The sequence below is a fragment of the Hemiscyllium ocellatum genome, chromosome 7 (genome assembly GCF_020745735.1).
Source record: "Hemiscyllium ocellatum isolate sHemOce1 chromosome 7, sHemOce1.pat.X.cur, whole genome shotgun sequence".
Classification (NCBI taxonomy): Eukaryota; Metazoa; Chordata; class Chondrichthyes; order Orectolobiformes; family Hemiscylliidae; genus Hemiscyllium; species Hemiscyllium ocellatum.
This window is the reverse complement of record NC_083407.1, coordinates 114,297,631-114,311,881: the sequence shown is the minus strand read 5'-3', so window position 1 is coordinate 114,311,881 and position 14,251 is coordinate 114,297,631. Positions and strand designations below refer to the sequence as shown.

Genomic DNA, 14,251 nt, shown 5'->3' with positions numbered 1-14,251 from the left:
TAGATAGCAAAAACTATTTCACTGGCAGAAAGGTTAATAACCAGAGGTCACAAGTATAAAGTAATTGGCTGATGAAGAGAACTTGTCTAAGAGTTATGCTCTAGAATGCACTGTTGATAGGATAGTGGAAGCAGATTCAATTAAAAAAAAACATTCAAAAGGGTATTGGATGAATCCTTGAATAGGATGAGTGCCGCATTGTTGGGAATTTGGGGGGAAGCAGGGAAATGGAACCAGTTTGGGTAGCATTTGCAAAATAGCCCATGAAAACATGATGGGCCCTTCTGTCTGTGCGCTTTAATGATATTGCAACTTTCACGAGATCAGGATGCCACATGGTACTTTACAGACAGCTAAACAATGTTGTCACTGTTTAATTGCACACAGCAAAGTTCCATCTGTTTTGTGAAGTTTCACTAAGTAGCCTTTTTCTGCCACTTTCAATGCGGAGTCAATAACTAAACAATTTCAGAAACTGTGGGATCTGCTGTGCATTTCCAATATTTGCTTGCTTTCTTAAACATGAGTTCTTTGCTGTGATACAGAAACGTTCTTTTCTTAGCAGTTCCTGTTTTCCAGATGAAATGTTTTCTGAAAATCCCTCTATTTTGTACAAAACTGCTTCATTGCTTAAAGATTTCAAATTGTTTCTGCAGTTGTTCTCATCCCAGCCAGTATCGTCATACAAAGGCTGAATCTAACGATGGACTTAATGACTGTGAAAACAATCAGATAGCACTGCCAACATTAAAACTGGGTAAGCACAACAATTTCACCAATTTTCATGCTGAGGAATTTATTCTTGCTCATTTTGAAAAACGTTTGAAAATCATTTTTGTGCGTGTTTGCATATAAGGCAAGAAATTTAGATTTCTGAGGGGAATCTAAACCCAAATCATTATTCCCTTTGTGAAACTTTGTACAACTTCACTGTCCCTTGCACTGAGTCTTTGTCTTTACATGTGCAGTTTGCATTTGTAACTGCTCTTCAAAGCAAACATAGTGTAAAAAGTGTCTGGCCTGCATAGTATCCAGCAAAAGAATTTTGGGCTAATAATGTGATTTAATGGTGGGTTTGAGGTGAGGAAGGAAAAGAACCACTGTAGTAAATTGTGTTGGCAAATTATGATTTTTGTTTCCATATGATTTAGTCATGCAAAATAAGTTTTAACAGGAACATCATAGCTATTTACACAGCACTAGGTCCTCAGGAAAGTAAAGTTTTCCCTGGATGCATTCAATAAACTACAATTTATAAATATGTTATTGCTATGTTGTTGAGACATTTGATACTGAAAGAACAATGTTGTTATTCGGAAGGTAAGATGGAACTTTTATGACAAAGCTCTAAGTCCACATTTCCACACATGTTAATCCTAAAGAATTTGATTTATTATTTGGCTCAAAGGACACTGACAGGTCTCAATGAAGTTCAGAGTAAGCTTGAGCCCCTGCCTGAGACTGATTTCTGAGTCCAATATTGGCACAAAATTAGCCTCAGATTTCTGGGATTGCAAATTAAATCCTAATCCCATTGCATTTTTGTCAAGTAGGAGAGATTATTAAACTGCATGTAAAATTGAAAACTGATCGATTAAAAAGACTGGGCAATCAAACATGTACACTTTAACACACATCATTACCCTGTTCACCACTGGGAGAGATAAAAAAAATCTTGGCTGGCTTAGTTTGAAATCAGCTGTGAGAAATACAAGCTGCAGAAGATCACAGTGACAAGCAACATTAGTCCCCATGCGATCACCTCGTATTCAGATCCACCAGCTCTCTTTTGATTGGTTTGCAGCGAATGCCCACTTGGTGCACAATCTGACCATTTATTCCAACATTCTTCAAACAGGGGTGTGAGCTAACTTTGAATTGATACTTTTGTAATTCATATTTTTGTAATAGTTCTTTCTCACCAGCCATGCTTAATCATGACTAACCTTTATTGTAAAAGCATCAATTATTGTTTTTTTTGATTTTTAAAAGTCAAAAGCTGCATATCTCTAAGCCTGCCCTGATAGCTTAAATGCTATCTGATGGCTCAAAAGGTTTACTTAGCCAGTAGTTAAGCCACACAGCCACTGGCTGTGCTGAGATCACTGATTCTAGCTGGGTCTCTTGATCCTGCATCTTACCTAAGATTCTGAATTAAAGGAGGGAATTTATGTTGCTTCTTTTTCTTTCTGTATGAGCATTAGAAAGAGGAAAGAGAGAAGGCAGCATAAATCTTAGAACCAACTCTGTCATTCGTTACAATCTTCAACCTCAACTCAATTTTCTTGCCCGAATCTTGTCGTGTGTCCAACTAGAGAGCAAGCCATTCTGGACTGGGTATTGTGTAATGAGAGAGGATAGTTCGCAACATTGTGGTGCAAGATCCATTGGGGAAGAGTGATCATGAAATCGTAGAATTTCTTGTTAAGGTGGCGAGTGACACAATTAAACTAGGGTCCTGAACTTTAAAAAAGCAAACTTTAAGGGTATTAGTCATGCATTGGCTAGGATGGGCTGGCCAAGGAGACTTCAGGGATTAACAGTGGATAGGCACTTGCAAACGTTTAAAAAACACAGGAATGAACTTCAACAGGGCGGCACGGTGGCTCAGTGGTGAGCACTGCTACCTCACAGCACCAGGGACCTGGGTTCAATTCCCACCTCGGGCAACTGTCTGTGTGGAGTTTGCAAATTCTCCCCGTGTCTGCGTGGGTTTCCTCCGGGTGCTCCGGTTTCCTCCCACAGTCCAAATATGTGCAGGTTATTGTTAAATTGTCCGTAGTGTTAGGTGCATTAGTTGGGGTGAATGTAGGGGAATGGATCTGAGTGGGTTGCTCTTCAGAGGATCAGTGTGGAATTGTTGGGCCGAAGGGCCTGTTTCCACATTCTAGGTAATCTAATCTAATCTAATCTAAGTACACACCCCTATCTGTCATAAGGGTAAAATAGGGAAGGTGGCTAACAACGGAAATCAGGGATAGTGTTAAAGCCAGAGAAGTCCAGGAAAAGCAGCAAACCTGAGAACTGGGAGGAATTTAAAATTCAGCAGAGGAGGACAAAGGGTTTAATTCAGAAGAGGGAAATGTAAGTCACCTCGCAGAAAACATAAAGCTGACTGCAAAAGTTTCTCTAGGTACATAAAAAGAAAAAGATTGGTGAAGATAAATGTAGGTCCCGTGCAGTTAGAATCAGGTGAATTCATAATGCACAACAAAGAGATGGCAGATCAGATTAACCAATACTTTGGATCTGTCTTCACTAAGGAGGACACAAGTAACCTTCTGGAAGTACTGGGGGACAGAGGGTCAAACGTGAAGGAGAAACTGAAGGAAATGCTTCTTAGTCAGGAAATGGTTTTGAGAACTTGATGGGATTAAAACCCAATAAATCTCCAGGGTCTGATGCTCTGCATTCTAGAGTATTTAAGGATTTGGCCTAGAAATAGTGGACATGTTGGTGATCATTTTCCAGCATTCTGTAGATTCTGGAGGAGCTCCAGTGGACTGGGGGGTAGCTAATGTAGCCCAACTCTTTTTTTTAAAAAAAAGGGGGAAGAAAAAGGGGAATGAGAGGCTGGTTGGTCTTGGTGGTAGGGAAAATGCTGGAGTCAGTTATTAAGGATGTAATAATTGAGCATTTGTAAAGAGGTAACAGAATTGGTCTGAGTCAGCATGGATTCACGAAAGGGAAATCATGCTTGATAAATCTTCTGGAATTTTTTTAAGGATGTGACCAGTGGAGTGGACAAGGATGAATCAGTGGATCTTGTGTTTCTGGACTTCCAAAAGGCTTTTGACAAAATTCCACGCAAGAGATTAGTAAGCAAGATTAGAGCTCATGGTATTGGATGAAATGGATTGACATGGACAGACAACTAGTTGGCAGACAGAAAGCAGACAGCTGGAACAAATGGGTTATTTTCAGAGTGGCAGGCGGTGACGAGTGGGATGCCACATGGATCTGCAGTGGGACCCCAGCTGTTCACAATATACATTTAATGATTTGGACGAAGAATTGAATACAAAACCTCCAAATTTGCAGATGACACTAAGCTGGGTGACAGTGTGTGCTGTGAGGAAGATGCTCAGAGGCTGCAGAGTGACTTGGTGAGGTGCAATGAGACCTGAGTGTCATAGAGTCATAGAGATGTACAGACATGGTGGAGTATTACATGCAGGCAGGTGAGCAGACAGTGAGGATACCTAATGGCAGGCTGGCCTTCATAGCAAGAGGATTTGAGCATCGGAGTAAGGATGTTTTGCTGCAGTTATACAGGGTCTTGGTGAGGCCATGCCTTGAGTATTGTGTGCAGTTTTAGTCTCCTGGTCTGAGGAAGGATATTCTTGCCATTGAGTGAGTCCAGCGAAGGATCATCAGGTTGAGAAATGAGAGAAGACTGAATCAACTGGGCTTTTACTCGCTAGCATTTAGGTGAGTGGTGGTGGTGGGGGGGTGGGGGGGGGGGGGGGGGGGGTGGGGGGGGTAAGCCATTCAGGACTGAGTTGAGGAAGAATTTCTTCATTCAGAGTTGTGAACCTGTGGAATTCTCTCCCACAGGAAGCTTTTGGGGCCAGTTCATTAGCTATTTTCAAGAGGGAGCTGGACATGGCCCTTGCATTAAAGGGATCAAGGAGTAGAAAGAGGAGTGGGAGTGGGATACTGAAATTGAATGATCATATTGAATGGTGGTGTGCAGGCTCAAAGGGCTGAATGGCTTCTGCACCTATTTTCTATGTTTCTAAATACCTGCCTTTGTACTTCAAAAATCTGTTATTCTCAACCTTTAATAGACTCAGCATCTATGCGGCTGCAGCCATCTGGAATAGAGTTCTAAAAATTCATTAACCTCAGTAAAGAAATTTCACATCTTTGTCCTAAATGGCCGACCAATTACCCTGAGAGTCTGGCCTTGCCATTACACTGTGCAGCCAAGGGAAACAGCCTTTCAGCACAGAAACAGACCTTATGGTAAATCTGCTGTATATTGGTGTTTGTACTTCTTATGTTCTTCTGGAAGATATATATGATCTTCAGCTACTCGAAAAAAAAATCAAACAAAATGCAGCTGCTGGGCATCTGAAATAAACCGAGATGCTCGATAAAACCAGGCAGGTCCTGCAGCATCTGTGGAAGAGAAACAGAGTTAACATTTTGAGTATGTATGGCTCTTCAGGCCTGTTCTGAAGAAGAGTCATACTGCACGCAAAGCATCTATCTTGAATAAGTTAAGTTAATGGCTTTAATAAATCAGTGTTATTGTTTCTTTAGGTTCATCCATATGGAAGAACTCTAATACTGCCAAATCAACATTAGTGAATGCCAATGTAAGGTAAGACAATCAGTTTAATTTCATTAAGAACAACTGGAGTAGTTATAGAGTTGTACAGTGCGTAAAAAGACCCTTTGGTCTAATTCATCCCTACCAAATAGACACCCTGTCCTGACCTAGTCCCATTTGCTGGCATTTGGCCCATATCCCTCTAAACTCTATCTATTCATATACCCATCCAGATGCCTTTTAAATATTATAATTGCACCCACCTCCACCACTTCATTCCATATATGCACCACTCTCTTCGTGGAACAAGTTATTTCCTCAGATTTGTAAATCTGTCACCTCTCACCTGAAACCAATGCCTACTAGTTTTGGGCTTCCCCACCCTCAGACAAAAACCTTGGCTGTTTAGCTTATTCATGCCCCTCATGATTTTGAGAACCTCTGTAACGTTACTGCTCAGCTTCTGACACTCCAGTGAAAAAAGCCTCAGCCTATTCAGTCTCTCCGTATAACTTAAACCCTCCAGTTCCAGCAACATCCTTATAAAACTTCTGTGCACACTTTCAAGTTGAACAACACCCTTCCTATAGAAGGGCAGACAGAATTGTATGCCCTATTCGAAAAGTGGCCTCGCCAACGTCCTGTACAGCCACAACTTGACGTCCCAATACTCAATGTTCTGATCAATGAAGGCATGCATGGCAAAGGCCACCTTCACCACCCTGTCTACCTGCTACTCCACTTTAAAGGAATTATGCACCTGCGCCCCTAGGTCTCTTTGTTTAGCAACACTCCCCAGGGCTCTACCATTAACTGTATAAGTCTTCCCCTAATTTGCCTTACCAAAATGCAGTACCTCACATTTATCTAAATTAAAATCCATCTGCCACTCCTCAGCCCGTCTGATTAAGGTCATGTTGAAATCTGAGATAATCTTTTTCACTATCCACTACACGTTTTAGTGTCACCTACAAGCTTTCTAACCATGCCTCCTATATTTGCATCCAAATCATTTATAAAAGTGCCAAAAAAACATTGGTCCCGCATCAATCCTTGTGGTACACAGGCCTCCAGTCTGAAAAGTAACCCTCTAACAGCACCCTCTGTCTCCTACTTTCAAGACAATATTATATACAATTTGCTACCTTTCCCTGGATCCTATGTGATCTAACTTTACTAACCAGATACCAGTCATGCCCTCCATCTTCTCCAAGACTTCCGGCCCCCAACGCCTCATCTTCACTATGGATATCCAATCCCTCTACACCTCCACCCGCCCTGACCAGGGCCTCCAAGCCTTCCATTTCTTCCTGTCCTGACATCCCCATCAGTACCCTTCCACTGACACTCTCATTCGTTTGGCTGAACTGGTCCTTACCCTTAACAATTTCTCCTTCAAATCCTCCCACTTCCTCCAGACCAAAGGGATAGCCATGGGCACCCATATGGGCCCCAGCTATGCCTGTCTCTCTGTCGGCTACGTAGAACAGTCCATCTTCTGTAGTTACACCGGCACCACTCCCCACCTCTTCCTCCTCTACATTGATGACTGCATTGGCACTACCTCGTGCTCCCGCGAGGAGGTTGAGCAGTTTATCAACTTCACCAACACATTCCACCCTGACCTTAAATTTACCTGGACCATCTCTGACACCTCCCTCCCCTTCCTGGACCTTTCCATCCCCATTAATGACGACCGACTTGACACTGACATTTTTTACAAACCCACCGACTCCCACAGCTACCTGGATTACACCTCTTCCCACCCTACCTCTTGCAGAAATGCCATCCCGTATTCCCAATTCCTCCACTTCCGCCGGAGGACCAGTTCAACCACAGAACACACCAGATGGCCTTCTTCTTTAGAGACCGCAATTTCGCTTCCCACGTTGTTGAAGATGCCCTCCAACGCATCTTGTCCACATTCCACACCTCTGCCCTCAAACTCCACCCCTCCAACTGTAATAAGGACAGAACCCCCTGGTCCTCACTTTCCACCCTGCCAGCCTTCGCATTAACCATATCATCCACTGACATTTCTGCCACCTCCAAATGGACCCCACCACCAGAGATATATTTTCCTCTCCACCCCTGTCCGCTTTCCGCAAAGACCATTCTCTCCATGACGACCTGGTCAGGTCCACGCCCCCCCCAACAAGCCGCCCTCTTGTCCTGGCGCCTTACCCTGCCGCTGCAGGAATTGCAAAACCTGCGCCCACACCTCCTCCCTCACCTCCATCCAAGGCCCCAAAGGACCCTTCCACATCCATCAAAGTTTTACCTGCACATCCACCAGTGTCATTTATTGTATCCGTTGCTCCCGATGCGGTCTCCTCTACATCGGGAGGACTGGACGCCTCCTCGCAGAGCGTTCTAGGGAACATCTCCGGGTCACCCGCACCAATCAACCCCATCCCCCTGTGTCCCAACATTTCAACTCCCCCTCCTGCTCTGCCGAGGACCCCTCTTGGGCCGCCTCCACTGCCGCTCCCTTGCCACCCGACGCCCGAAGGAAAAACGCCTCATCTTCCGCCTCGGAACACTTCAATCCCAGGGCATCAATGTGGACTTCACCAGTTTCCTCATTTCCCCTCCTCCCACCTCACCCCACTTCCAACCTTCCAGCTCAGCACTGTCTTCATGACCTGTCCTACCTGCCAATCCCCCTTCCCACCTATCCGCTCCACCCTCCCCTCTGACCTATCACCTCCATCCTCACCCCCATTCACCTATTGTACTATTTGCTACCTTCCTCTACCCCCCCACCCTAATTTATCTCTCCACCCTTGAGGCTTCCTGCCTCTATTCCTGATGAAGGGCTTTTGCCCGAAACGTTGATTTTCCTGCTCCTCGGATGCTGCCTGACCTGCTGTGCTTTTCCAGCACCACTCTGATCTAACCTGTTCAGTGGTCAGCACTGTTGCCTCACAGTGCCAGGGACCCAGGTTCGGATTTCAGCCTTGGGCAACAGTCTGTGTGGAGTTTGCACATTCTCCCCGTGTCTGTGTGGGTTTCCTCTAGGTGCTCTGGTTTCCTTCCACAGTCCAAAGGTGTGCAGGTTAGGTGAATTGACCATACTAAGTTGCCTGTAGTGTTCAAGGATGTGTAGGTTAGGTGCATTAGTTAGGGGAAATGTAAAAGTAATGGGGTAGGGGAATGGGTTTGGGTGGGATACTCTTCAGAGGTTTAGTGTGGACTTGTTGGGCCAAATGCTGTGTATCCATGCTGTAGGGATTCTGTGATCTATGATGAGCCTATCCTGCGGAACCTTGTTGAACGTTTTGCTGAAGTCCATATGAACAATGTCTATCACTCTGCCTTCATCAATTTTCGTTGTCATCTCTTCAAAAAAGCAATCAAAATCATGTTGTCTATCCTTTAATCAGTCCTTGCCTTTTCAAATACATGTAAATTCTGTCCCTCAGAATCCCCTCCAACAACTTACCACCACTAGTGTAAAGCTCACCGGTCTACGGGTAAGACTTTCCTTTACAGTATTCCTTACAGCGAATGACCAGAGAGAGGGTAGGGCTGATCAGGGATAGCAGAGGGAACTTGTGCCTGGAGTCTGAAGAGGTAGGGGAGACCCTAAATGAGATGTTTTGCTTCAGTATTCCTTCGAGAGAGGGACCTTGTTGATAGTGAGAATACTGGACCAGGTTAAAAAACTTGAACAGATTGATATTAAGGAAGTGGATGTGCTGGAAATTCTGAGAGGAATCAAGATAGATAAGTCCCCAGGGCCAGATATATCCAAGGTTACTACGGGAAGCGAGGAATGAGATTGCTGCACCTCTGGCAATGATCTTTCCATCCTCACACCCCACGGGTGCAGTACTGGCTGATTGGAGGGAGGTGAATGTTGTTCCTCTGTTCAAGAAAAGGAGTAGGGAAATCCCTGGGAATTACAGACCAGTCAGTCTTACATCTGTGGTAAGCAAGGTACTGGAAAGGATTCTGAGAGAGAGGATTTATGACTATTTGTAATAACAAAGTTTAATTAAAGATAGTCAGCATGGCTTTGTAAAGGATAGGTCATGCCTCACAAGCCTTATTGAGTTCTTTGAGGATGTGATGAGACAAGTTGATGAGGGTCGAGCTGTAGATGTGGTGTATATGGATTTCAGTAAGGCATTTGACAAGGTTCCCCATGGTAGGCTCATTCAGAAAGTTAGGAGGCATAGAATACAGGGAAATGTGGCTGTCTGGACACAGAATTGGCTGGGTGAAAGAAGACAGCGAATGGTAGCGGATGGAAAGTATTCTGTCTGGAAGTTGGTGACCAGTCATGTCCCACAGGGATTTGTTATTAGACCTCTGCTCTTTGTAGTTTTTACAAATTACTTGGATGAAGAAGTGGAAGGGGTTAGTAAGTTTGCTAATGACACAAGCATTGTAAGGTGTTGCAGACTACAACATGACATTGACAGGATGCAGAGCTGGACTGAGAAGTGGCAGATGGAGTTCAACCTCGATAAATGCGAAGTCATTCATTTTGGAAAGTCGGATTTGAATGCTGAAGGTTTAAAGACAGGATTCTTGGCAGTTTGGTTGAACAGCAGGATCTTGGAGTCCATGTACATTGATCCCTCAAAGTTGCCACCCAAGTTGATAGAGCTGTTAAGAAGGCGTATGATGTCTTGGCTTTCATTAACAGGGTTGAGTTTAAGAGCCACGAGGTTTTGCTGCAGCTCTATAAAACCCTGGTTAGACTACACTTGGAATATTCTGTCCAAAAGTGGACACCTCAATTTAGGAAGGATATAGATACTTTAGAGAGAGTGCTAAGGAAATTTACCAGGGTGCTGCCTGGATTGGAGGGCTTGTCTTATGAAGAGAGGTTGAGTGAGCTAGGGCTTTTCACACTGGGAGGGAAGAAGGGAGAGAGGTGACTTGATAGAGGTATATAAGGTAATAAGAGGCATAGATAGAGTAAATAGCCAGAGACTTTACCCCAGGGCAGAAATGGCTATCACGAGGGGTCATAATTTGAAGGTGATTGGAGGAAGGTATAGGGAGATGATAGAGGTAGGTTCTTTACACAGAGAGTGGTGGGTGTGTGGAATGCACTGCCAGTGGTGGTAGTAGAGTCAGATACATTAGGGACATTTAAGGAACTGTTGGACAAGCACACAGATGGCAGTAAATTGAGGGGTGTGTAGGTTAGGTTGACCTTAGTCTAAGATAAATGCTCGGCACAACATCGTGGGCTGAAGGGCCTGTACTGTGCTGTACTGTTCTACGATTTATGTTCTATTTCGATTTCTTAAATAATGGCACCTCAATAGCCAAACTCCAGTCCTCACCTGTGACTGTTAATCATACATATATCTCAGCAAGGGTCCCAGCTGAGATTTCTTCCCGAGTTTCCCACAAAGTTCTGGAAAATGCTTGTTCAGGACCTGGGGATGTATCATCCTTTTGTGCATTTGAAGACCTCAGCACTTTCTTCTTCTGTAATATGAACTCTTCAAGACATCATTATTTATTTCCCCAAGTTCCATGTCCTTCTCCACAGTAAAAACTGATGCGACGTACTCATTTAGTATCTCACCCATCTCTGTGGTTCCACACATGGATGGCCATATTGATCTCTCCCTACTTACTGATTTTCCCTTAATGCACTTGTAGGATCTCTACTTCTCCTTAACACTATGCCAAAGCTATCTCAGAGTCATACAGCATGGAGACAGGCCCTTTTTCCCAAACTGGTCCATGCCGAAATGTCCATCCTCTCTAACCACATTTCCCAGTACTTGGCCCATGTATCCATATATTTTCCAAATACCTTTTAAATGTTGTGAATGTACCCACTCAGCTACTTCTGCAGGCATCTCATTGCATGTGCAAACCACCCTCTGTGTAAAAAGTTGCCTTTTATTCTTTCCCTTTTAACCTTAAACTGATGCCCTCTAGTCCTTGATTCCCCAGTCCTGGGAAAAAGACTGAATGTATTTATCCTATCTATGCCTCTCATGATCTTATACACTTCTATAAGGTACCCCCTCGGTCTACACTCTAAAGAAAAAAGTCTTAGCTTTTCCAACCTCTCCTTATAACTCAGATCATTAAGTTCTGGTAACATCCTTGTAAATTTCTTCTGCAGTCTTTCCAATTTAATAACCTCCTTCCTCTAGCAAGGTGACCATAACTGAAGTCTTATAAAGCTGCAACTTTACATCCTGACTCTTGTACTCAGTTCCCTGACCAATAAAGGTAAGCCATGGCATACACGTTCTTGACCACACTGTGAGCTGTGGACTTGAACCCCAAGATTCCTCTGTACATCAATGCTGTTCAGGGTACTGCCTTTAACTCTATACTTTTCCTTAACGTTTGATTTCCCAAAGTGCAGCATCTCACACTTACCCGATTAAACTCCATCTGCTATTCTTTGCCTATACCTACAACTGATTTATATCCCACTGTCTCCTTTGACAACCTTCTATACTATCCACAACTCCACCAATATTTGTATCGTCTGCACATTTACTAACCCACCCATCTGTATTTTGATCCAAGTAGAGGCCCCAGTACAGATTCCTGCAGAACATTGCTAGTCACAGGCCTCCAGCCTGAAGTACATGCTTCTACCACTACCCTCTGTCTTCTGTGAGCAAGTCATTTCTGAATCCACGTGGCCAAGTCACCGTGAATCTCATGCATCCTAACCTTCTGGATGAGCCTAACATGTCGAAAGCCTTACTAAAATCCATGCAGATGACATCCACTGCTCTACCTCATCAGTCACCTTTGTTACCTCCTCTAAAAGTTCGATTCAGATGGTAAAACATGACTTGCTCTGCACAAAGCCATGCTGACTGACCCTATTTAGGCCATGCTTTTCCAAATGCACTAAGAATTTTCTCCAGTAGCTTCCCAACCACCAATGTAAGACTCATTGATCTGTAGTTTCCTAGATATCCTTTTTTCCCCTTCTTGAACAGATTAGCAATATGAGCTGCTCACTGGTCCTCCGGGACCTCGCCAACTTGCCCGATAACAGCTCCTCCCAATTAATACTTCCTAGCTCCTGCCTAATACTGACATAAATTGCTCTCCGCTGAAAATGTGTTGCTGGAAAAGCGCAGTAGGTCAGGCAGCATCCAAGGAGCAAGAGAATTGACGTTTCGGGCATGAGCCCTTCCTCATTCCTGAAGAAGGGCTCATGCCCGAAACGTTGATTCTCCTACGCCTTGGATGCTGCCTGACCTGCAGCGCTTTTCCAGCAACACATTTCCAGCTCTGATCTCCAGCATCTGCAGTCCTCATTTTCTCCTCATAAATTGCTCTCCCCCAGTTTACTACTTTTCCACAAGGTCCTTGCTTACCCTTTCTCATAGCTATCTTAAAACTTAAGGAGTTTGTGATCCCTGTTTTGAAAATGCTCTCCCACTGAAAGGTCAGTCACTTGGCCAAGCTCATTAGCCGGTACAAGGTCCCGTATGCGCCTCGTCTCATTAGACTATCCATATACTATTTTGAGAAACCCACGTGGATGCACTTAATAAATACTGCCCCATCTAAGCCCTTGCTCTAGGGGAGTCCCAGTCAATATTGGAGAAGTTAAAGTCACCCCCTATGATAACTCTATTTTTATTGCATCTTTCCATAATTTATTTACATATTTATTCTCAACGGCTGTTGCGGGGCCTATAGTATAATCCTATAAGAGTGATTGCATCCATTTTACTTTTGAGCTCCACCCATATTGCCTCATGGATGAGCACTCCAGTATCTCCTCTTTGAATACAGATGTGACATTCTCCCTAATTAGAAATGCAACTCTTCCTTTATCTTGTCTAAAACAATGAACCCCTGGAACATTGAGCAGCCAGTCCTGTCCCTCTGTCAACCAAATCTCTGTAATGGCCACAACATCATAGTCCCATGTATTGATCCAAGCTCAAAACACATTTCCCTTATCTATAATACTCCTTGCACTGAAATAAACACACTTCAGCCCACTTGTACCATTGTGTTCATTTATCTGTCTCTGCCTGTCCTTTCTTTCTGATTTACTGGTCTTTATATTTACTTTCCCATCGATCCTTCCACTTGCTGATCTGCTGCTCGGGTTTCCAGGCCCTTGCTCCTCTAGTTTAAACCCTCCCTGTGAGGATATTGATTTTGCTCCAGATTATATGCAACACGTCCCTCTTGTACAGGTCACCCCTGCCCCAGAAGAGGTCCTAATGATCCAAGGATCTGAAACTCTGCTCTCCGCACCAGCTTCTTAGCCACGCATTCGTCTGTCCTATCGTTTTTTTTAAAGCACTTGGCACTGATAGTAATCCAGAGATTCCTATCCTCGAGGTTCTGCTTTTCAGCCTCTTTCCTAACTCCCTGTACCTACTCAGCAGGATCTCATCCCTCTTCCTATCTGTGTCATTGGTACCAATGTGCACAATGACCTCCTACTGCTTGCCACAATTCCTTAAGAATTTCATGATTCGGAGACGCCGGTGTTGGACTGGGGTGTACAAAGTTAAAAATCACACAACACTAGGTTATAGTCCAACTAGCGTCGCTCCGAAAGCTAGTGTGCTTCCAATTAAATCTGTTGGACTATAACCTGGTGTTGTGAGATTTTTAACTGAAGAATTTCATGCACCCTCTCAGATGACCTTGACCCTGACTCCAGGGAGACAATACATCATCTTGGAGTCTTGAACATGGTCACAGAAGCACCTGACTTTGTCCCACCCTGCTGTACAGCAGAGCCACTTGTGGTGCCACAAGCCTGGCTGCTGCTGTTATACTCCCCTGAGAGGTTATTCCGACCAACAATATCCAATACAGTATATATGTTAGAGAGTGGAATAGCCACAGGAGACTCCTGCACAACCTGCCTGCCTCTCCTGATGGACACCCATCTACCTGATTGAGTCTGCAGTGTGACCATCTCTCTGTAACTAATGTCTGTCATACTCTCTTCCCCCTGTGAGATCCTCTGTGTGTCTAACTATCACT

At 44.1% G+C, this 14,251-nt stretch overlaps 1 protein-coding gene across 1 annotated transcript in view; it reads left to right on the top strand.

The window, feature by feature from the left end:
- Window positions 1-14,251, top strand: part of senp2 (SUMO specific peptidase 2) — a 138,626-nt gene that overhangs the window by 76,935 nt on the left and 47,440 nt on the right. Inside the window, exons 8-9 of the mRNA XM_060827688.1 lie at window positions 657-757; window positions 5,269-5,329. Coding sequence (XP_060683671.1) covers window positions 657-757; window positions 5,269-5,329 — 162 coding nt within the window. The remainder of the gene's footprint in view (window positions 1-656; window positions 758-5,268; window positions 5,330-14,251) is intronic.